At 32.4% G+C, this 26,295-nt stretch overlaps 1 protein-coding gene and 1 pseudogene across 4 annotated transcripts; one reads left to right on the plus strand and one right to left on the minus strand.

Annotated features, from left to right (window-relative positions):
* The first annotated feature begins 2,292 nt into the window (after positions 1–2,292).
* Positions 2,293–13,384, plus strand: LOC112769839 (serine acetyltransferase 3, mitochondrial-like; annotated as a pseudogene).
* A 3,964-nt stretch (positions 13,385–17,348) lies between these two features.
* Positions 17,349–24,511, minus strand: LOC112771550 (tRNA dimethylallyltransferase 9). Of its 4 annotated transcripts, none has more exons than XM_025816322.3 (13): positions 24,103–24,420; positions 23,413–23,466; positions 22,285–22,327; positions 22,038–22,146; positions 21,055–21,253; positions 20,373–20,592; positions 20,056–20,150; positions 19,492–19,586; positions 19,141–19,216; positions 18,564–18,703; positions 18,411–18,470; positions 17,853–17,918; positions 17,349–17,586 (listed from the first exon to the last, which is right to left on the minus strand). In XM_025816322.3, exons 1-12 carry the CDS (start codon positions 24,346–24,348, stop codon positions 17,867–17,869), a joined length of 1,389 nt encoding a protein of 462 aa, XP_025672107.1. In that variant the 5' UTR covers positions 24,349–24,420; the 3' UTR covers positions 17,349–17,586; positions 17,853–17,866. The 4 variants fall into 4 exon arrangements, with proteins under 4 accessions (XP_025672107.1, XP_072081944.1, XP_029150989.1 ...); XM_072225843.1 differs by lacking the exon at positions 24,103–24,420 and adding an exon at positions 23,545–23,701 and having other exon boundaries at positions 22,038–22,129; XM_029295156.2 differs by lacking the exon at positions 17,349–17,586 and having other exon boundaries at positions 17,738–17,918; positions 24,103–24,511.
* Positions 24,512–26,295: the final 1,784 nt, after the last annotated feature.

Here is a 26,295-nt window from a genome sequence, read left to right on the forward strand (position 1 = left end):
GTAGAAGACAAAAGCAGGTTCACAGACAAAAGTGAAACTTCTATTTTTATCTAACAATTTGTGCAACTAATTGAAATCCAATTTCAAACAAAAATAAAAAAAACATCAGGACTGATAATCGAGTTGAATTTATCATGAGTTTCTTTTACAAAAACAGAAAATAATTCATCAGACTTCATGTGTTGAGACACCTCAACAAAATGGATTTGTAGAACGAAAACATCAAAATATTTTAAATATTGCTAGAGCACTCATTTTTAAGACTCATCTTACTAAAATTTTTTGGAGATGTGTTGCATTCATATTGTACATATTCTCAATAGAGTGCTTAGTTCATCTATTAATAATAAAAGTTTTTATCAGATTTTTTTTAGTAAAATGTCAAACATTCAACATTTCAAAATTTTTTGATGTCTTGCATTTGCTTCAATTTTAGTTGTAAATAGAAAGAAATTAGATAAAAGAGGAAGAAAATGCATTTTTCTTGGCTTTAAAGCAGGAATAAAAGGATATCTTTTGATGGACATTAATAACAAAAAATTTTTCATATCTAGAAATATAATTTTTAATGAAAATTTCTTTCCATATAAGAATAATCAAGTTTCTCATCAATTTGAACATGTTTCCAATTCTAATCAAGACACTAAGTCTACACTACATAATCATGATCCTATAGATGTCTTTAATAGCAACATATTATCTTTCCATACCTTAGATTTACATCCCATTCAACATACATTGCCAAACACTCCTTCCAACACAATTGATGTTCAACCACAGCCAACCTTACCCATCTCTTTGAGTTTACCAGCAGCACCAGCATCATGTACTACCCCATCATATGATGAAAACCAATCTAATCTCCAGCCCGCTGATATTAATCCACCTCCTTCACTAAGAAGATCTCTTAGAGAAAGACACAAGCCAAAATATCTTGATGATTATGAATGTATGCAAACTACGGTCTCTGATAGTATGGTCCAATCATCAATCACAAAACGGTATCCTATTTTCAATTACTTGAGTTACAATTTTCTATCACAATCACACAAAGTCCTTTCCATTACAATTTCCACAAATCCGGAACCAAAAAACTATGGGCAGGCTATTCTGAGTGATTGTTGGCAGAAACCAATCAAAGCTGAGTTTGAAACATCGGAGGAAAACAAGACTTGGAAACTTACTACTCTACCAAAAGGGAAGCATGCAATCAGATGTAAATGGTTATTTAAAACCAAGTATAACTCTAATGGGGCTATAGAGAGACACAAAGCAAGGCTTGTGGCCAAGAATTTCACTCAAACACAAGGGTATGACTATTTTGATACCTTTGGTCCTATAATCAAAATGACTACCCTTTGTGTACTCTTAGCAATTGTAGCTGGTAAGAACTGGTTTATTCATCAATTAGATGTGACCACTACCATTCTTCATGGTGATCTACCTGAAGAAGTCTATATGAAGTTGCCCCCTGGTTTAAATGCACAGCCAGAAATGATTTGCAAGCTGGAATGATCCTTATATGGCCTTAAGCAAGCAAATCACCATTGGAACTCTAAGTTATGCTCTGTCTTGATTACTTCAGGTTACTCACAATCAAAGGCATATCATTCTCTTTTCACCAAATCTTCTCTAACAAGTTTCACTGATATTCTTGTTTATGTCGATGATTTGGTTCTAACGGAGGATGACATAGAAGAGATCCAACGTGTGAAGATGAAATTCGACACTTTGTTCAAAATCAAGGATTTAGGCGAACTAAAATTCTTCTTGGGCATGAAAATTGCAAGGAGAAAAAGGGGAATAGCTTTATATCAAAGGAAGTATACTCTTGATCTCCTAAAAGAGTATGGATTATTAGATTCAAAACCAGCCAGCACATCTATGAATTATTCAATTCATCTCTCAAAGTCATCAGGAACATTATTAAATGATGTTAAGCCATATAGAATACTCATTGGAAGGTGGATATACCTCACTAATACCAGGCTTGACATAAGTTTTGCTGTTAGCAAGTTAAGTCAATTTCTAGATTGTTCCACAGATGAGCACTTTAAAGCAACCTCACATGTGTTGAAGTACTTGAAAGGAGCTCCTGGAAAAGGATTATTTTTTAAGTCTATTTGTGACTTGTCCCTACGTGGTTTCTCATATTCTGATTGGGGTACATGTCCGGATACCCGAAGATCAGTGTCCGGACATTTCTTCTTTCTTGGAAGATCTTTAGTGTCCTGAAAAAATAAAAAACAGCAAATAGTTGCTCGATCATCTTCAGAGGCAAAGTATCGAATAATGGCTCTTGCATCTTGTGAAGGAATTTGGCTTATGTACATCTTGAATGACTTCAAAATCAAGTTACTATTGACATTATTTTGTGACAACCAATCTGCTAGATATATTGCGGCTAACCCAGTGTTTCATGAAGGAATGAAACACATTGAGATTGATTGTCACAAAGTTAGAGAGAAAGCTCAAGTCGGTTCTTTAAAGCTCATGCCAATTCTATCAAGAGAACAACTTGCTGATGTTCTTACAAAGACACTTCCACCAGGCCTTTTTGAAGAGATATATAGTAAGCTTGGAATGTATAATTTGTACACTCCCAACTTAAAGGATGCTATTAATATATGAATACTACAAGTGCTTCCAATACTCTCTGTTTATTGGGTATTGTGTGACACTAATACATGACAGCTGTATAATAGAATATGAAGAGATAGCTAGTATAATTTTTTTTCTTCTTTTTTTTTTGGCTATATATAGTTGTACCTTTTGTTTCTGTAAAGGTGTGATTTCTCCATTAATGCAATAGACACATTTCTCTCTTCTTTAGCTTGCATAGCAGAATCTTTATTTTTCACTAAGAAAGCTGTAGTTCAGAACATATTTCATCGAAGACGGTAAGAAATATTTAATTATTAAAAAGAATCGTTAATTAAAGAAAGGTGTACGTATTCAAATTTAATGCATAAGATATGGCTTCAAACCCAAAAAAATATTTAAAACAAATATGTTACTTACACAGTCAAATTTAACCAATCTCAACTCATAGATCTCATTGATACTAATAGTGTTAATCAATTGATCTCATTTAATGATGATATAATTCATATATACATCATAGAGGTAGAAAAGACCAAATATGAGAATAGACTTCATGAGACAATAGTGATAATCTTTATAATAGATATGCCTTCAAACTAATTTTTATTTTTCACAATTTTTTGTTATATTAATGACTAGTGGATTTTATAAAAGTAATTTGCCATTTTTTTTATGATCAACACACTATTAAGTAATTCAACTCAAGGAGTCAACGTTTTCAATACTGATGGTCAAAATCCACTAACACCAATTCTTTGTACAACCCAATTTGTCTCTACACTCTACACTATCGATGATGCTGCTAAGTGAAATGATCTTATAAAAGAAGAAGGGCAACTTTTTCAAAATACAAGTGAGCTGAGGAGAGCATTATTTGAATATAGGTCTTTGGTAATGCTTATTTCTGTTTATTATAGACAAATAAATAAACCTAGGTACCTCCAATAAATTTAAACAAGTAATAAAGCCCAAAATCCATCAAATTCCATAACATAAAAAAAAGTTAGTAATATTGGCCAAAGTTGTATGGTGCATCTGAAAAAATAGATTTATGGAGAATTCAGGAACAAAGAGAAATTTATTGAAGGAGTCCCAACAATAACAAAAGCACATCTGTGTACAAAAAGATGAAGCCGATAGAAACAAAGAAGATATATCAAAAAGAAGGAAAAGAAAGCATAGCAGCGATGGAGAGTGAGACGATGGAGAAGGAAAAAACACGAAATAAGGAACAAAGAAAAGACAAGAGAATAATAGGATAATTTTATCATTTTAAATTTTATTTATTGGTTCTTCTTTAATATAATTTCTATTTGGTCTTTTTTAATAATTTTAATATAATTAGTTCTTTTTATTAATTAAAGTCTCATAATGGTCCTTGGCATTAGTTTTTTCAAATAAAACCTTAGAAAATTCCTTAAATACTCTAGGAGCATAAATACATAATTTAAAAAATACATAATTTGAAAAATATTTACCGAAATAAATATCTTTTTTTTGTCTCGTTTACACTGTAAACGAGATAATTTTGTACGTATCTCATTTACAGTGTAAACGAGATATAAGTAGTTTTTCAATTTTTATATATCTCGTTTACAGTGTAAACGAGATATATGTATTTGTAAATATAAAAATATATTTTCTAAAAATAATAAAAAAATATTAATAATATCAATAATCTAAATTTTTAGCATACAATTAGTACTTAAAAAGGTTGGTAGAAGAGATTAAATTGATATGTTTGATCAATTAGTACTCAAAAAGAGTACATAAAAAATTTTTGGGGTTAAGTACTTTTTTCGTCCTTAAGGTCTGAGGCCAAATCAAAATCGTCCCCTACCTTTTTTTTGTTATTAAAATCATCCTCAACATTACAAAATATTGTAAAATCATCCTTTTGTCCATAAATAATATTTTTTGACGATTTTGTCCTTAAAAAAACTCTTCCCTTCACCATTAACCCCCAATCCCCCTTCTTCATCATCATCGAGCCTCTTTTTCTCTCTCTCTCTCTCTCCCAGACTCTTAATCTTCCTTAACCCATAACCACAAAATAAATCAACAATCCAGCAACAGCAATAGCAAAATAAATCAACAATCCAGCAACAACCACAGCAACAATCACAAAATTAGCAACAACATAAATTAAAAAAATTAAAAAAGAAGAACTCATGTATATATTCTTCAAAAAAAAAAAGAAGAAGAACGAAGAGCAGAGAAAGAGAGCAATAATCCAACAAAATAAATCAACAATCCAACAACAGTAAAAATCACAAAATAAATCAACAATTCAACAATAGAAACAATCACAAAATTAGCAACAACATAAATTAAAAAAAATAAAAAGGAAGAACTCATGTTTATGTTATTCAAAAAATTAAAAAAAAAAGAAAATTGAAGACTATATTCTGTATTTTGTACTAAGATAAACAAAAAATACAATATTTTCCTCTGCAACAATAAAACACAGAAGCCACTAGAAGTCGATGGAGCACTTCCCCTCAAAACAAACCCCAAAAGCACTAAAGCAGACGACTTTACTCTTGCTGAAAACCTCCTAGAAGCAGAATAAAAACACACACACACACAGAGAGAGAGAGAGAGGGGAATCGAAGAAGGAGAAGAGGTTGAGCAAGACGATGCTACCGACGAGCAAGATCATCGTTGTCGTTGTCGAACTGAGGAGAAGGGAACGACCAGAGACAGAGGCCAAGTTTGAAGGGGAAGTTTGGACCTGAGTTTTAGCTTTCTCGCCGTAGAAGGCTGCCCTCTTCTCCACCGTCGCCTCCCTCTTCTTCCTTTTCTTTTCTTTTTTCTTCCTTTTTTGTTCCTTTTTTTCGTTTCAGTTGGTCTGTTTTAGGTGCAGTGGGAAGGGGGTGGGGGTAATGGGTGGGTGGGACTGGGGTAATTAATAATAATAAAAAAAGATATTTGTGTCATTTCAAAAATTATTATGTTCAAAAGGACGATTTTATAACGTTTTTGTAACGTTGAGATGATTTTAATAACAAAAAAAGTTCGGGGACGATTTTGATTTTGGCCTCACACCTTAGGAACAAAAAATTTACTTAACCCAAAATTTTAGATTAAATTATAGATCGAATTGGATTGATTTAAATTTGAAAAATAAAAACTGATGTTCAAGTTCTATGATGAGAATAAATACGGTAATTGTGCCCACTCCTAAAAATTAAAAGATGGGAAGCGTGGAGTTGATGGATAAATAAAACAGAAAAAGAATTGGGAGATAACCGTTTTAATTGTGTGTTAGGGAGATAAATAAAACAGAGGAAGAGTGAGAGATAACCGTTTATCCATTGTTAGGAGAGGTTGACGAGAATAAATGAAACAGAGGAAGAGTGGGAGATAACCGTTTTAATTCTCTATGTATCGTGCATCAACTTCATGCTTCCCATCTTTTAAATATATTCCCATACAACAAACAAAATTTAAGTATATTTCAAACTTTATATACTCCCATACAACAAATTAAACAAAATTTGAAATAATATTATATTTAAATTATATTTTAAATTTTTATGTACTCCTATACAACAAATAAAATTTGAAATATATATAATTTGAATTTAAAAATTAATACTCAAGAGAGTACATAAAGAATTTAAAAAATTTGTCAATTAGAAACAATGGTAATAATAGTGGATAAGGGAGCCACTCAGATAAAGACGCCTAAAAGGTCTTTTTTTAAAGATATTTTTTAATAATTAAAATTTAACACATATAATCGATTAAATCGTGTTATTTTTGTCAAAATTAGACTAGATAAATTGATTTGACCGAAAAATGGTGAATCAAATCTTGAACTGGTCTAAATTAATATTATTTTTTTTATAAAAAATGACTACAATACCCTATTATAGAAAATGACTAAAATACTTCTATTATATATATTAATTTTGAGAATCCTAAATTTTAGTCTTTTATTTTTCTATCGTAGGGTTAGAATTTAGAATTTTTAAAATATATATATAATAAGAGTATTTTAATCATTTTCTATAATAAAGGTATTGTAGTCATTTTTTATAAAAAAAAATATTAATTTAGACCAATTCAAGATTTGATTCACCATTTTTTCGGTTAAATCAATTTGTTTAGCCTAATTTTGACAAAAATAACATGATTTAATCGATTATATATATTAAATTTTAATTACTAAAAAACAGCTTTAAAAAAAGACGTTTTAGGCTTCTTCATCTAAGTGGCTCCCAGTGGGTAATTAGAAAAAAGTTAATCATATTAATAGTAGACAGTTTAATGGTGCACTTATGTACTTTCACGTAAGTTGACGTGTTTATTTTCAATGGACAATTCATCTTTTCTATCATTTAAAATGAACTGTTTATTTTTCCTATTATTTAAAATCGTCCATCTTTTTTATTATTTGAAACGTTCTATTTTTAAGAGTTTTGTCCAATTTAAATTATTAATATTTTTTATTATTTTTAAAAATTATATTTAATTATTTATAAATACATATATCTCGTTTACATTGTAAACGAGATAACATGTATCTCGTTTACACTGTAAACGAGATATACAAAAATTGAAAAACTACACATATCTCGATTACACTATAAACGAGATACGTATAAAATTATCTCGTTTATTGTGTAAACGAGATAAGAGAGGAGTATTTATTTCGGTAAATATTTTTTAAATTATTTATATCAATAATTATTATAATTAATTTATTTATTAAAATAAAAAATTCTAATTTACGGACATTCTGATTACAATCAATTAAAAAGTATTATTTGAATTTCCTTAGAAAAAAAGAATTATCCAAAATGAACCTCCAAGATTCAGGTTCTATACTAGCAGAAATTTAACCAATCTAGCATGTTCAGTTTGACATTTCATTAGCTGTGTGAGAAATCGTTTTGTTCCAAGCTAAGGACTCAAATATCCTTAATTTTACCTTGACTATAGTCATACACTAATATTTATTCAAATATCATTTTTTATGAGTTGTGATAATATTTGTATGTTATTTTATAACTAGGGTTAATGCTTAATTTAATTACCATAATCACATAGATGAGTCATTTTAGTCACAATAACTATTAAATATCAACACTTAATTCATTACAAGAAAAATGTTGAGTACCGTCAGAATTACTAAAAAAATTTGCCAGTAATATACCGTCAAAATAAATTTGACGATATAAATCTTGCTGGTAATTGTTTACCAGTAGATTATTTCGTCCACTGCTAATTACCGTCAGAATATTTCTGCTGGTAATTTTTACCGTCGGATTTTTCTCCTGGTAAATCCAACGGTAATATATTATAAATTAATATTTAAATTAATAACTACTTCCAGATTTAACTGACGGTAAATCTGATAGTAAATTTAAATTTTAAATTTAAAAAAATTTGTTTAAAAATTAATATATAATTCATGCATATTAAACAATTGACTTCGAAACTTGAGGGTAAAATGTTTAGGGTTATAACAACAAATTTCAGCAAATAAAAAGAATTTACAAACAAAACTAAAAAAAATCCCAAGAATCCAGAACGAAGAATTTACAAGTTTCAGCAAGTAAACACAATTTACAAACAGAGTTCAATAAATAAAATCCTAAGATTTGAAAATTTTAAAAATCATAATAAATAAAGAATCAGAACAAAGAATGAACAAATAATACCTAGACTCCATTGGAAGATGCAGCCACGGAGGCACAAAGACTGAGAGACAGAACATCATGGCTGGCACAGCGACATGAATGACGATCTGGTAGTCATCCAAAAAATAATTATCAGAAGTACGGAGAGAGAGCAAGAGATAAACTCAAGACTATCTAGATAGCAAAAGCAGTTTAGTCAAACACACCATTAATGCTAGTAGCAAGCATTCTGTGTATAAAAACTAATAAATTTTATAGATAAGGGAAAAACCTTAGAAAATGATAATCTTATTGAATAACTTACTACATTCTTAGGGTCATCCGGTTTAATACAAAGCTTTGTCGGTAAACTTTGTGATTGGACATCGATAGTTATCGCTTATACAATTTTCCGTTTGATAGTCAGATTTGTAGTTTCAGCAACTCGCTCAACTTTTAACAAAGTATCGAAAGAAATTAATTGCTAAATATACCATTTTTCATCTTCACTACAAATAGCCTGAACTTTACTTCCAATAGAATATTTATCTTGAGGATCAGAATTGATCTCCCAAGTGAAATAAAAAAAGCAATTAATTATGATCATAAGAAAAATATTTGTATTTAAATAATTTCAATCATTTGAAATGAGCACTTGCCCGTATAATCTCAATTCACCAAGGGGCTGTTAAGTACAGTTGCGAAAGCAAAGTAGCTTAAGCTTTAAAGGCAATATCATAATATGCTACACTACTCAGATTCACAGTTTCACCGATAGTCAAAATAGCAAATTAGACATACTACTTCATTATCCTTATGTTTTGCAAAGAAGAAGGTACACTAGCATTTGAATCACATATTTCATTATCTTGTTCAATTTCTCGATTTCAGAGCAACCAATTCGTATTCATAATCAACAAAACCAATTCATAAACTAATTCAACAATTAACAAAATCAGCATATTCATAGTCAGCAAACCTAATTCCTAACCCAATTTAACAATAAAATTAACAACAATACCATTTCAACCATTTCAACATTTTAAGTTCAACATCTTCCATATTCTAATCAGATTCATAAATCGTATTCTAATTAATAAATCAACTATTAAAAATTAACATAAAATATTAGAACAACTAAAAAAACTTACATGTTGACTGTTGTTGTAGCTGCAGAATCGAGTAGTGCAGTACAGGCAGCAACACGCATAAAAGAGAGGTAAGGGAGAGATGAGGAAGCGGCGCGGTGTGGCGAGACCTGAGCACTCACTAGGCGTGGGTGCAGTAATGTCGGATGAGCAGAATACGAGATAGAGGGAGCAAGACAGCTAGCGACGAGCACGCGAGGGACGACAAGCAGAGGAGGGGCGACGAGAGGCAAGCATGTGGTGGATCCGGAATTCACGAGCACACGTTGTAGTGGATCTGGCAAGAGGCGCGGTGATGGAGGCAGGCGTGTGGTAGCGGTGAACCGAGGTGAGAGTGAGAGGACTGGGGGAGAGGGGCAATGCTGTACCTCTTTGTGTGGGAGTGGGAGTGAGAGAGAGTAATGCGAAAATGTGGGGAGAGGGGGTTTGTAAATTTAGGGCAAGATTACTGTCAAATTTATCATCGAAAAAATTCGTCGGTAATGCTTTGCGAGTGACCAAAGTCCAAAACGCAACGTTACATTAATCAAGGTTACCGGCGAATAAATCCCGCTAGTAAATCCGACGGTAATGCTCGCGTCAATTTTTTCTTTTTTTTCCCTTTATTTATTACCGGCGGATTTATCGTCGGAAAATCAAATCCGACGGTAACTTTTTTACTCGACAAATTTATTGTCAAATTCATCGATAAATATGTCGGTAACCCGCCGCTAATGTTCTTCGCTAAATCCGACAATATTCAGCGTTTTTCTTGTAGTAATTGATCATAATACTCCACGAAATGACTGATTTCTGTCGAGTAGGATGACTTTTCATATTAAATGCCATGCATTGTCACAACTCCACAAATAGTGTTAGAATTAAAAATGTTTAAATGGACTAATTCAATTTACAATAATATTAGAGAGAAAATAATTTAAAATTATTTTATTTAACTAAACATCTATAATGTAACATATATAATCATACATTTATTACATATAATAGTATTTTACTATTCTACTAATAATTAATGAATGTAAAATAAGATTAACAATAATTAAAGAATGTAAAATAAGCAAACTTTGAATTATTTTGGTAAATTTTTTATTGTCTCTCGAACGTTTTGTTTAATTTACAAATATATTTTCAGTGATTAAAATAACTATGTATTTGAAGACACCAAAAATAGAAAAAGCTCATGTATATTGCAAAAATTAAAATAACTCTTCATTTAACTATGAGAATTAAATGAATCATTAACCCTTATAACTGACCAAAATGTAGGCCCTAAGAAAAAAAATAGGAAAAGTATGAGTGGGTATTAGAGATATAACCATTTGTGTTACCTTTTTTCATCAGTTGAAACTTTTGCGATGAGTGGTATCATAACATGGTATTAGAGCTCTAGATCCGAAAAGTGAAGAATTCGATCCTTGGTGAATCCCAAAATCTAGTCCATTAGCTCCCTAACAGGACTCAAAAAAATATTGTCTGGCAGTAGGAGCGGAAGTTGAGGGGTATGAGGTATGTGCTTTAGAATCGAAAAAACTGATCCAACTAACATGTTAGTTTTCATACAAACCGACAAACCGTTAGGGATAAAGCCTACTTTAATTGAAGGAGGTGCCGCAACAATTCATTAAACTAAAGTAGGAATACAAGGATAATCTATAAAATTGATTGTCTCCTCTTAAATCTTACTTTAATTCATTGATTCATTTATCTTATATTGATTGAGATCAGTCTGACGATAATTCAAGTTATACATTTCCATTTAATATTTCAACTTTTCAAGATACAAACCAAGCAACATACTGGACAGATTAGATCGTAAACCAGCTAGCTAGTTATGGTTTTCGGTTTAAGTATTTCTTTTTAATTTGAGTAATTAATCAAATTATGCTCAGAACATTTCATTAATATTTGTATCTTAACCAAGGTTCTGAAAATCGGACCGGACCTGCCGGTTTGATCGGTTTAACCGCGAATCGGCGATGCAAGCGGTCCGGCCCTCTTCTAATAACCGCTGGAGAAAAAACCGCAAAAAAACCGATGAATCGACTGAAAATCGGCCGGTTAGACCGGACTGATGACCGGCCGATTCTTCTAAAACAGTAAAACGACGCCGTTTTTAATTGTTTAAAAAATATAAAAAATGAAACCCGACCCGATTACCACTCGAGAACCACCCCCTTCTTCCCCCATTCATTCATCTCAGTCTCACACTCTCACTAACGGTGAACCCTAGCATTCCCAAATCCAGCCCAGTAGCCACCGCTGTCGCCGGGGTTCTCAGGTCGTCAGCGCCACCGCCGTCGCCTGATCTCTTCCCCATTCATTCATCTCAGTCTCACTCTACACGTGAACGGTGAACCACTGAACCCTAGCCCTCTGAAGCATTCCCAGCCCAGTAGCCCTCCATCGTACCCGCGGTCCTCAGGTCGTCAGCGCCACCGCCGTTGCCTGGTCCTCAGCACCGCCGCTTCGTCTTCGCTAGCCTCTCGCTTCGTCTTTGCTGGTCTTTGCTTCGTCAGCACCCAGGTGAGTGACTCCTCTGTTTCATCTTCTCTGTTTCATCTTTTATGTTAGAATGTATGGTTCTGATTCTAGAACGCCTAATGTTGATGTTTTTGTGTTTTGCTGCTTTGTATTTGTTAATTTGTTGAATGGCTGAATGCTTTGTATTTGTTAATTTGTTAGAATGTATGGTTCTATTTTGCAATATTGTTGAATGGCTTAATGTTGTAGGCAGAATTGTGTTGTGTTGAATGGCTGAATGTTGTAGGCAGAATTGTGTTGTGTTGAATGGCAGAATGCTGTAGGCAGATATGATCTTGTGTTGTGGTTAAGAACATGCTGTTAATTTTCATTGTGTTTGGCTCCTGCTTTAGGTTAAGAACATGGTTAATTTTCATTGTGTTGTGGTTGTTTTTAATTTCATTGTGTTGTGGGTGTTATTAATTTCAGTTATGGAAAATAGTATTAATCAAGAAGCAACTGATGGTGTCAAAAATAATGCAAGGGGTCAAAAATCTTCAGAAACAATTTCACTGATGGTGTTTGTAAGTACCAGGTGAAAACTCTTCAAACTACCCCTACTTTTGTTGAGGAAGTTCAAGAAAATGAAGCTGTGGATCTATGGCCGAAGATGAAGGAAGAGGCTGAACTTGATGTAAATGAGGAACCTATTCTGAATAGTTACTACCAATCCTCAATTCTGTCTCATGATTCATTGGAATCTGCTTTGGCCAATTACCTTGCTAACAGATTAAGCAGTGCAAGCCTTCCAAGTAACACACTCTTTGATCTTTTTGTTGGGATCTTAAAATCTGACCAAGAAATTATGGATTCTGTGAAGGATGATCTCAAAGCAGTTAAGGAAAGAGACCCTGCTTGCATAAGCCATGTGCATTGCTTCTTGAACTTCAAAGGCTTCTTAGCATGCCAATCTCATAGAGTTGCTCATAAGCTATGGCTTCAAGGAAGAAAAGTCTTGGCAGTTATGATCCAGAACTGAGTTTTCGAGGTTTTCGCGGTTGGTATTCATCCCAGTGCTAAGATTGGAAGCGGGATTCTGCTTGATCATGTAACTGGATTAGTGGTTGGTGAAACTGCAGTGATTGGTAACAATGTGTCAATTTTGCATAGTGTGACTTTGGGTGAAACTGGTAAAGCTTCTGGTGATAGGCATCCAAAGATTGGTGATGGGGTTTTGATTGGTGCAGGGATTTGTATTTTGGGGAACATTAAGGTTGGTGAATGTGCTAAGATTGGTGCTGGTTCTGTGGTGATTAAGGATGTTCCTCCTAGGACTACTGTTGTTAGTGATTTTGTTATGCTGCTGTTTTGAATTAATTTAGGGGTGATTATTTGTTATGCTACTATTTTGAATTAATTTAGGAGTGATTAATGATTATTTCTAGTTGTATTGTTGCTGTTTGCACCATTACTCTTTTCACTATTTAACTTTGTATTTTGATAAGATCATATGAATTTGGTTGACATTTCATATGTTTTAAATTTGGAAGATATTTAAGATTTATATTAGACTATAATTAAATTTTATGATGTTTATATATAATTTATTTATTATTTTATTCTGAAATAATTTTTCTAGTTAAACCATCAATTAAACCAGTTAGACCAATAAACTAATAAATCAGTAGCTAAAGCGGTTTGATAATCGGTCCAGTTTTCTGAACCTTGATCCTAACAAAGATGTCAAGGGAAGAGAGACAAATGTCGAATACAAATTACAAATTTAAATACTAGAGATTTAACTACTAAATTATAAGTTTAACTATTGAGTATTACATTAAGTCAGTTTTCAATTTGGCTTCTAAAATATTCTACCTCTCATTGTCAGATAAGATATGATATTTTATGAAATATGCAATGTCAATGCATGACTATCTTTTTCAGAAAACAAAAAAGTATATTTTCTTTGTACCATAAAGGTTGAATCAAGCTTAACCATTGGGCCGCATCCCATTGTCCACTTACGAAACGCAATGCTTAACTGTTATGTATGAATAATATTAAAAAATTTTATTTTATTAGGACGAAGGGACAAAAGTATACTTAAAAGTTCATACTTTAGACATGATTACACTTCAATCATTTAATGAGTCACGCGTGTATATTATTTATACTTCAGTGGACACAATATTTTTTGTATTTATTTTTTTAAGGAAGAAGGGACAAAAATACACCTGAAAGTTCATACTTGTGTACACAATTACACTTCAATCATTTAACGACGCCACACGTCGATGGCCGGAAGAGTAAATGTGTCCGCCGGAGTGTATAAATGATGTCCACGCGTGACTCATTAAATGATTGAAATGTAATCGTGTCCAGCGTGTGAACTTTCAGGTGTACTTTTGTCTCTTCTTCCATTTTATTATCTAATTATATATTTATATTTGTAAGATTTTGAACTAATAGGTAAAATCAAATTTCTTTTATTTTTTGCTTAATGTAATAACATCATTTTTCTTTTGTATTCTTTTTTCACACTAACATTCTTATTTTTTTGAATTTAATTTTAATACATTAACAGTATAAAATATTTTATACAATTATACAATCATATAATGTTATATTATTAAATGTTATACCGTGTGTATGTATAAAATTATTTACACTTCCGATATATCAAAATTAAATTCTATTTTTATAGACTTCAGCTTACAACTTTTAATTCACCAAAAGAAGGGTTTTATCTTCTTTTGGTGTAAAATTGCGTATATGGCCATATAAATACAAAGACGGCATGTAAGCTGAATAAGCAGTTCTTTGTCTGAGGCAATTCTGGCGTGGCCCATGTGATTTGTGGAGAAAGCACACACATCATACATTAATATGACGCAAATTTGCAAAAGGATTTGGACTGGAGTCTAAGGAATCTTGCCTCTAATACTCTTTTCATTTTTTCTTTTTTCTTTTTTCTTTTCTTCTCTTAATGGAGTCAATAAAATAATGGTTTAGTTAGAGGTGAGAACGACAATATATGATGAATAGAAGGCTAGGTGGCTAATGCTTAATGGGAGGATGAATCAACAAGTCACGGTTGATCTAGGTGGTAAATAATCAAAAATAAGAGGAAGAATCAAATTGAATGAATTAAGCATATAATGCAATTAGGAATAGACACTACATTTATAGAAACCAATATAACCTTATACGGAAAATTGAATGAAGCCCAAAAAGAGATATATGACAAGTTGTTTTGGATTATTGGAATATGCTTACAAGGCTACCAATAAAGCTCTTATTGTAAATGGAATTCCAACAGTTCCTACCACATGCATCACATTCAGCCTCGGATACATGTGTATAAATGGGAGTGCCATTCTTATCCTCCAAGCCACACTCACTCACTCACTCACTCACTCACTCACTCTCATTGATAGCTTTACGTTATAGGCACTTGAGCTTATTGTTCTTGCTTCTTGCTGCAAGATAATGTCTATTACTTTAATGATGCCAAGAAGAGAGTTTGTTATTCTCTTTATGATTGTTGTTATAATTTCTTTGCTTGTAGTGAGATCGGAGGGAAGACATTTCCCTGAGTACAAAAACATCATTGGTAATAAAAGGATTTACAGTGAGGTTCACTTACATGACATGGTCAACAATGCACGAAGAAGTATAGAGTATTACAAGAAAAGGTTAATGTTGGCCGGAGACAAAGTGATGAGGGTGTCACCGGCTGGTCCAGATCCTCAACATCACTAGGGTTATAAAAAATGTTATTTGAATATTTTCTGTGAACATTCTAGTGTCCACACAAATATTTTGTATTTTTCGCCTTCCGAATGATACTTGATTGAAACCATAATAATATTTTTCTATCAAGGTTCACACACCAAATCCCACCATCAATCTTGTATTGTGACCTAATTTCTAAGGGAAATTAATGGTTGTGGTTTTGAATGTAAACTTTTGCACCAAAAAATGAGTGTTAATTATTATTGGCCATATAGCTCAAGTTGCACAAAATCCCCCCCGCGTATGTAGTATTTACTGAGAATGAATCCCTTCTATAAAAAAATATTAAATTGGTTTTTGTTCATTTTTATCATGAATTAAATAGATGGAGTCAACGTAGGATATCCACAAAATTATCTAATCAATAATAATATTAAGTTTTATATAAAAAGATTCATTCCTATTGGCTTATTAGAGGATACTTTGAGTGACTAGACAGTTTTGTCTTTTGCATGATTTTATCTTGAAATAAGCCTGACTTCTGGGTTGATTTTATCTGAATAGGATATTATCCTTGTAAGCATAAGCTGAGTTCGGTAATAAAGGAAAAAAGTATCCATCATTCACTACCCGAAAGAATACATTTTATCTTGATTGCTAGCCTAAAAGACTTGCGCTATAGCATACCAGCATATAGAGTCATAGAGATATGTCTTGTCAAGTTGGTATGTTACTCATCAATGCATCAAATCCATCAAAGACAACCCCAAAGATATTTTATTTGCCTGAACAATAATAACTCAAAAGATGAAAATAACAAAAAAATCTTGAAGGATTTAAAATTTGACAAGAATAATTAATTGTCAAATAGATCCATTTTTGTTGACGAAAAACGTTGTTATGACACAAAAATGTTTATGTGACAATCTTACATGACGTAATTCATTCTTTTCTGTCAACAAAAACTGAACTATTTGACCATTGGAGACCTTTGTCAACTTTTTAAATCTATCAGCAACTCTTTTATTGTTTATCTTTTGAAATTATTTTTGTCAGCGCATGAATCTTTTTGGTGCATTTTTGGTAATTTACTCGTTGTTCGAGGTACGAAACTAATCTGCAACGATAACCTACTAGAATCACAAAACTAGTAATGTTGAGGATCTGATCCAGCAAGGGTTGACACACTCCAATTTTCTTACCCCTACCATTCACCTCTGTTGGTGATACTCACTACTAAGAAGGCAACTAATAATCCTTTTACTAATGTTTTGAGTACTCACTTCATGCAATGGAACTATAATTAGAACAAATTATCCTGGCATAACTGAAGTAGCCATTTATCTTAAGAGTAACTTAAATGTCAAGGAAACAGTTGGCTTAATTTGAGTTAACCTTCAATTAAGAACAATTTTTAGCAATTAGATGGAACAGGGTACTGATATATATTACCTCCATTTTGTTCAAGAACCAAAGTCAATACCATTGAACATTTGGACTTGCATGACCCTTGGAAGCCATGGCATAGTAATCAAGCACGCAAGTATGTTTTGTATTCATCATAAATCAAATCAGAGATGTATTGAAATAAATCATAAATCATCTTTATAAATCAGACCAAAAGAGAATTCTAAAAGACTAAAACTTAATATTTGAAATGTACAAAATATCCCTATTTATAAGTGAGTGTCTATTCAAAATGGTTTTCTCAAAAGTAAAGTTGTAAAATAAGATAATTCTACTCATTTAAAAATCATTCCAAACCAAAAAATTGAATTCAATTCTACTAATATATTAAACTCATTCCAAACCATGAAATTAAATTTCAAATAGAAATCAATTCCTTTTTCAATAGAATAGAATTTTTTTCTCACATTAAAAACACTTTCCAAACACACTCTAATCGCGTAGATCAAATAGCAAAGTGAATAACTTGAAAAGAAAAAGAAAATTAGATAAATACTCATCTCGAAAAAAAGTAGCTAGACACTTGTATGTCCTTACACGACCTGAAAATTAATTAACACCAAAACATTAATATTTTCTTCTTTTTTATTAACAAAAGGGTCCTTATCTTCATCTTTCTGTTAGTGTTAAAAGTACATTGATCTAAATTGCACAAAAAATAATAGTGCTGTATAATAAGGAACAAATAGAGCATATATAAAATCTTTTGTCACTATAACATTAAAATCTTTTAATTCAAGAGTCACAAATGATCATCTTCCTTGAATATAAAATGCAGCAATTCTTAAATATTTGTATATCAAGATACCTAAGGTGCTCCTTTCAGACTCTCTCGTAATTTGCCTCTCTTGGATTTTCCAGTCTTCGTATCCCACTGCAATGGAAATAAACAACAAATATTACATTCAGCTAATGTTTCGGTCATAGATCTCAATTCCTGCTTCTTAAAATAAATTGAACCGAATTGAACTTAATAAAGACAATTTTTTGACAAAAAAAATAATAAAAAATAAATATTAAAAATTTTTAAAAAGGAGAGAAAGAAGAGCATAACTCAAAATTTTAGTTATAATACTCTTTTCCTTGTAATTTCAAATTGAGAAATGATAGTTGAACACCAAAAAAAAAGAGAGAAATGATAAATTCTTATAATTGGTACATCTAAAAACCTTTCTAATCTGAATCCCACTCACATCTACTAAATAATCCTTAGATATTGTATAAATTATAACTCCTGCCATTGTGAATGAAGTTTTGAATTAGGACAATTAATAAGCTTATCATTAGAACTTAGGAGATCATTAAAACTATCAAATTTGTGGCCAATTGATGATGAATCCAGAAAGAGAAGCTCCATTTACTTCACCTTTGGGTCTCCCCTATCCAGTCCAGAATATGAGAAGAATCTTCCCGCTTCAAAAAATGCCTTCACAAGAAACTAAATGTTAATGTTGTTCCAACAAGAAATATATTCAATATTGTGTTTGTACACATATCTTCTGCACACAATCTAAACTACCTATTTCTGGTTCTGTAGGACTTAATTAAATTAGCTTCTCGGTGATTAGAAATATCTCGTGGCATTCTTAGATTCTCGGGCACAACAAGCCTTCCGCTCCTGTTCTGGTATGAATCAACAATGAAGTTGAGTACTGTTTCCTGCCATGAGTTATTCATCTCAAGATCAACATAAGGTAACAGAAAAATAAATGCATGGGGCAAAATGAAAACGGTCAGAAGCAAACCACAACTCAAGTATAAGAAAAGGAATTTAATAATGTTTGGCACAGCAGCACTAGAAAAGCAAATAGCGAGAAGTGTGTTATCTAAAGCCATAACAATAAGGTTATGATCTTGTAAATTGAAGAGGTCAGAAGTTCAAATAAAGAAAACAATCCAAAAAGCTTTCCCTAGATCCCATCCCACCAGTTAGGACATAAAGAGATGTTGGTTAGCAGTAATTAAAGCAGGTCAGGCTGAGGACATAAGGTTAAGTTGGTTTATAGTTGTTCTAGCATAAATAAGAAATTACAAGAGAATGGTTATATATGCACATGCAGTAATGATCAGTGGCAAGAAAGGTTCAATAGTTATACCAGAGGTTTAGAAGCATCAAGCCAGTCATATATTTTTTCATTTCGAAACCATGTCAGCTGTCTCTTCGCAAAATTCCTGCAGGAAAATTTCAAGGAATATTCCTAAATAGCCAATAATATGCATCAAAGATAAATGGAAATCAAATACCAAAAAACAGGGAGATGATGATAAGCAGGGGGAATACAAAAGAAAAAGGAAGCAACTGCTTTTTTAATAACTTTATACACCATGGAGTAGTAAAATCAGTTAGTACCAAATAAGATTTAGCGTTGACACACAGCAGAGTGTATGTGAATAACAGAAGAAAATTTTTCTGCAACAGTTATCTTGTAGAGGATATAATGCAGTACCGTGATACTTTTTGAAATTCAGATAAGAACTTGTAAAATTCTCCTACTGAACTCTGACCATTTAGCTTTCTGCAACTTAATAAGTACTCCATGGCCTGGAATTATTGACTCATGTTAATAAAGAATCATACTATATAAATATTCATGTTAGTCTGTTACTCCATAATTTATAGTAGGCATTTATTTGCATAGCCTATGAGCATAATTTTTTATTTTATATATGTATTAATTTTCATATACACTATTTTCTTATTTTCATAACACACGTTTTCAAATTTTTTTTTATGATTATATCTTCAGCATGCATACATCATCCATGCTTATTTCCTTTAACATAACAAACCCAGTTAAACTGTGGTTTAACCACAGTATTACCTCAAAACAGTTCAAAGATCAGTTCAATTCTGAATGGATTTTGGTTCAATCACGTATAGTTCAAAAATCAAAAAGAACTTTAATGTTTTACCTGTCGTGCAATGTGGATTATTCAAGCCTATTTCAGTAATGAAAATTTGCAAATATAAAAAGTTAAATGTATATACAAAATATATAGAGATAGTATACTTGTCTGTAACCAATTCCTCGTGTTGCAGAATTCGAATTTGGAAGAAGACCCAAATTAAGAAGCCACTGAGCCTCAGATAGAATCCCATCCCTTCCTGTAGCCAAAGTGAACTAAGACAATTATTGGAATTGAATATTCATGATATTGACAGACAACATAGCATATATTATTATCATCATGGACCTTTTAATGAATTTACTTCCAACTTGCAAGGAAATTGGTATCCAAGAAGATAATTACATATCAACAGAGAAGTAACACAGAAGAATGCTCAACAGAATGTATAAATCGTGTTTGTTTCCAGTTTATGATATACCTAATAGCATTTCTTCACACCGATAATCAAGTGATTTATAGAGGTCAAGTCTTTGGACAGAAAGGAAAAAACACATAAACTCGTAGTCCAAATCTGACATATTGGTTTCTTCTGTTGTGTTTGCCCTAGATGACTCAGAACCATCAATAACACTAAAGTCATCCTGTTTCCTGAAAGAATCATATGGTACCCGAAAAGCAGAAGGAGGTGACCCACTGGACTGCCATTCCGAAGAATAAAAGAGAGTAAATTTACGAACATATATCAGATAGTAATCCATTCAAATCATACATTTCAAATTTATATCCACAGAAAAATACAAGTGATCCTAGTAATTCATTCAAATGTACTCTTCAAATTTATATCCACAGAAAAATACAAGTATAAATAATTCACAAGTAAAAATCAGCTGATTGTTACATTTAAGCAGATTCCGCATTGAGAAAAATTAAGTCTGAGATACACCCGTTAAGGCTGGTAAAATAATTATTCTTGTGCTTATATTTACACAGTTGCAATAAAATGAATAAGATATATAAATGCAGGACGAGAACTGATATTAAAATGTTAACATCAAGATTTTTTTTTATTTCTGGAAGACCTTTTGTCAAAGCCAGAAAGGCTTAGAAACCATGCAGAATTCAAAGTTGCTAATATGCAGCTTATAAAATTGCAAGCTTACCTTAATAATTTCCAGGCTACGCCGTAAGCGATACCAATCATTCACTGGTAAAAGTTGGGCCTTCGGATCACCGGCTTTTACAACCAATTGCACAGCTGCATCCCATTCTTCTTTTCTCTGTAGTTCAGCCAACTCTAGATGTACTTTGGATGCAATCTCCGGAGAAGCTATAGGCACATCTGGCTTTCCATATATGAACCTTTAAAATCAAAGTTCAAACAGCAAAACTCATAGGTATCAAATGTGCCACATTAGATTGTTTATAACTACTTAATATTTATAAACAAGAAACTCAATAATGGAATGAGATAAGACAGTGATAATTCACAACTATAGTGAATGCCCTATAGCAGCAGTTGAAAGGAGTTTATGATGCTTAGTGAAATAATGGGTTTTAGCAAGGGGAGAAGGAAAAGAACAAAAAAGCTAATGAACAATATGAAACTGTGATATATAAAACAAAAGCATTAATTCCTATGTACCAGTGGCAGATTGTTAATCCTGATTACATAATTGAAAAAACCATAAGAATTTTGGATAATCTAAGTGAGTCTATGATGTTTAATATTTTAAAATAAAATAAAAATGAAATAAGACATTTTCCTCATTTCTAACAAGATTTCAAAGAAGACAAACTACTATAACCTGTAGCTGGTTATCAGTGTGTTAACAAAGATTAGTGAATTACAATAATATCCTAGGGATATAATCATATATCCACATCCTTCAAGAACACAAGTCTGCAGCAATTGGAACCACATCAGCAACATCTTTTTGTGTTGATTTACAATTATATTAATGTCAAACCAAGCTTTTCCTACCCTTTTCATTCAGCAAGTTGCAAAATAAGAAAAGTGTCTCATTTTTAATTTATGCTTTCATATTGCCTTGTTATTGATACATCATACAACTACTGTACTACAAATAAGCAGGTCCATTTGAAACGATAATTAGTTGACAATAGGTGGCAGAAAAAGGCATACCATCTTAAATACAGTCCAGTGCCCCCGACAACTATGGGAACACGCCCTTTGTCAAGAATAGATCTTGTAGCTTGCCTTGCATCCTCGAAAAACTGTCCAACAGAATAGTCTGATAAATAATAATTAGTTTTACCTATAGAAAAAATAAGCTCTTCAAAGATCAAATATGAGATGAACTAATATGCAGTGATGATAATCCTAATGAATAGACACTCAAACAAATATAGCCAGCAAACAGACAACACACCTTCAGATGGATGCAGTATGTCAACCAGATGATGTGGTACCTCCTGACAAGAAAACACAAATAGAAACAGTGATTTCAAATTATCTTAATTATATTTGCAGTTGAATAAAACTGGTCACCAGATATTCAGTAATTCAGTGCTAGCACTAATTAGTAATGCAAATTTCAGTGAACAATGAACATATTCTCAAAGAAATTTACATTTTCAAAACTTTAAAAATGAATATATTCGATCAGCTTCATCATTCAGAATTTCACTACTTGAAGCAGTTAAAATCCTTGAGATGGGTTGAATTTTTTGTGCCGAGACAGAGTATGGCCAAAAGATTAGAACGTAAGCAATGTATTCCATGCCTCGTCTAAGACACAGCCATCAAGGATTCAATGGTCCTCCATAATATTTACACATGACCACCACATCCAAACTATTCATATTTGTATTATTAGTCATTGAACTTCAGATTTTGGTTACCAATTATTATAGCTGGGTGGAAAAAGAAAATTCATGTCGCCCCTTCATAATTAACAATTATCTTAAGAAGATAGAAGCTGGAGTTTTGTGAAACTTCTTGAATATAGAGTAACCATGGACAAGAGAAGAAACCAGAAAGAATAATATTAAAGGAAGATCTGAACTAGAATGTGCATATGAATATGTCTCACTAATTATGAAGCTACCCTCTTTAGATGGTTTTCCTTTTGAAAGATAAGTATATACTTAGTCATCAATTCTCATCTTTTCCTTTTTTTTTCCCCTTCGCAGTCATCAAAACTTAAAATTGAAAAATCACATGAGCATTTGTCAAATATGAATCATATGTATAATTATTTTAGAGAAAAAAACAACCTTGTTTGTTGAAACTAAACCAAAACTCTACCAACCTCATCACAGCTTACTGTCAGTAGAGAGTATGTTAACTACCAGAATAATTTCAAATAAAATAAGTAGTGCATTTCCAAACCATCTGATTCAATTAGTCAACCAATTACACCAAGCAATATGATCTACTGATAAAAATAAAGGAAAACTGACATAACAGACAATCCATACAAAATTTCAGGGAATAAAGTGAAAATCTATCTAATATAAACTAATGCAGAGTAGCAGATGATGTCACAGGTATGCACCTTTCTATCATTTTGGGAAGGCTTTGCAGATCCAATATCAAGACCCCGATATACCTGCGGCACAAGAAACCATTTTCATTAAAAACTCAAAACAACAACATCAACAGTTGTTACATCACAAAAAGTTCCTACGTCAAAGAGGAAGTAACACAAATACAGCAAAATCCAAGGAGATGGACAAGCATCATTTCCATGGTATTCCCTTGAAAAATCAACCTATTACCGTTCTCATAACTCAGTTCACCAAAATATTATCTTGGTACAATATAACATAATATGTTTCCCCTGCATAATAATAACAATGATTACAATAATATCAAAAGAAAAATAGCAAGCAGCCAGAAATCCAGAATTATCTAAGCTTTGGACGAACGAATGATTTTCGCTCTTATTGACTAATCTCTGAAAACACATGACAATAATTCTAACACAAATAAAACCAACAATGAAACATTACTATTACTACTACTACAGCTACTAACAATAACAACACAATAATTTCTCAACAGCTGAAGTCCAAAAGTTAGCTCAACAGAATTTTTTCACTGATCATGTGAATCTTGAAATTCAGAATTCTAAAAGTCTAAAACTAGCAAGACATTCAACAACAAGAACAATTTCAAATTATCAAGCAGAAAAAAGAAAAAGAAAAAAAAAAGGCGCCAAAGATGCTGGTTTGGTTGTCTAAACCTGGATAGAGTCGGCACTGACTATTTCCCCGTTGAGGCGCTTGGCGAGCTCAAGAGCCAGGCGGCTCTTGCCGGTACCGGTGGGTCCGGAAATGACTATCACCTTCTCTTTCTCCTTCTTGGCGGCGGCGGAAGCGCCGGCAAGGTATCGCCGGCGAAGAGCGAGGGAAAGCGGTGGTGATCGAGAAAGCGAGGTCTCCGGGAGACGGAGGCAGGTGCGGAGGTTACAGACTCCATTGTGAATCATCTTTGTGAATTCAGCTGAACTCTGAGTCCTCACTGCATTATGAAGTCACAATGGATAAATATGTTGATGGAGAATCGGAGATATTTGTATTTCCCACTTGATTTTATTGCGAGAAAATGACAAACAGGTCCAAACCTTTTTTATCACGGATATTTTTGTCTCTAATGATTGGAAAATACTTTTAAGTTTCTAATGTTCTTAAGGTGATTATTGTTTTGAGGTAATGAGACAAAGACTGAGAGACTAAGACTCAATATTATGTTTGTTGGTTCAGAGAATAGTACTAAAATTTCTGTTTCTGTCTCCAAAATTTCAGTATTTCAGTACCTCCAAAAAGTAGAGATATAGGAGACTAAAATTTTTAGAGATAGAGACTGAAACTTTAATAACATTTTATAACTAAAATATCCTCATTTCAATTAATTAATTTCAATTTTACTCTTTGTGCAAATTAAATTAGAGTTTCTTTCTTGTTTCAATTTTTGTCTCCCATTTTGCACCAAACAGAATACTGAGATTTATTTCAATCTGTCTCTTAGTCTCTATCTCCTAGTCTCAGTCTTTCCGTCTCTGTCTCTCCACCAAACGCTACCTAAAAGTTCGACAGATCAGTCCCTCTGTCCAAATGGCTCAGTCAGATCCAACGGAAAAATCTGATGTCACGCGTACGCGTCGCTATGAATTCAGCAAATCCTCATTTCTTCATGAATTCTCCACTTTGCATGTTTTTTTTTTTCATTTCTTTCAAGTCATTCTTGCCTTCAAAACTTTAAATCACTCTTAAATCCACCAAATTCAATACAATATTAATATAAACCATAAAATTGTGGTTCATCAACTTTTCCACACTTAAACATTAGCATGTCCTCATGCTAAACTCTTGTGGTTCATCAACTAATATGCAAAATGCGTCTACCTACTTGATTAAAAATGAATCAATCTCCAAGAACATATATGAACAAGTAGGGCTAAGATAGTATGATGATTTATGAATTCCACTAATTCAAATCTCAAAATGAAGTATAAATATACTTGTAAGAAGAAATCTCGTGAAAGCAAGGAACAATGGATTGAGTATCAAACCCTCACCGGAAGTGTTTGCACTCTAATCTCTCTAGTGTTTGAGGGTCGATTCTCTCAATTCTCTACTAATCTTGCTTTCTAAGGCTTTCTCTTCTATCTTCTACCAATCAACATATATTCAATGCATGAATACACATATCAAGAGGTCTTTTCAAGGGTTGTGATGGGGTTAGGGCTAAATTTAATTTACTTTTTTCTCATTCGATGCCTTGATATGTTTGTTTGAGTGATTTAAAGTTTTGAAGGCAAGAATGGCTTGAAAGAAATGCAAAAAAGCATGCAAAGTGGAGAATTCAGGAAGAAATGAGGATTTGCTTAATTCATGGCGACGCGTCACGTGTACGCGTGAAAGGGAAGTCTGCCAGGCGACACGTACGCGTGACAACTGACAAGCATTACGGGAGCCAACTTTTCTGTTGGGTCTGACGGAGGCTTGGACGGAGGGACTGATCTGTCCAACTTTTAAGAACATCAGGGATTTAAAAGTATTTTTCAATGGTCAGGGACAAAAATATCTGCGAAAAAAAAAGTCAGGGACTTATTTGTCCTTTTTTCTTTTATTGTTTATATATTTATTTTCGGTCATGCTAAGTAGCCAAATAGTATAGAAATGTCACAAGTAGAAGTGACGTATACCTCTTTATCATTCACATTTATTATCATCCACCCTTCTTTTTTTCTTCTTTTTCTGGGTAGTTCGAGTCATTAATGTTCTTTTCAAAATTAATTTCAGTTTCACCCAAATTAAATCCCTAATAATATCTTTCAATTTTATTATTATTCATTAAAATACAATTTTTCTATAAAAATTATGGATGTTAAATTAAAAAATTTTAATAATTTTTACTATACAACTCATATTTT

Source organism: Arachis hypogaea, chromosome 18 (assembly GCF_003086295.3).
Source record: "Arachis hypogaea cultivar Tifrunner chromosome 18, arahy.Tifrunner.gnm2.J5K5, whole genome shotgun sequence".
NCBI classification, from domain to species: Eukaryota; Viridiplantae; Streptophyta; class Magnoliopsida; order Fabales; family Fabaceae; genus Arachis; species Arachis hypogaea.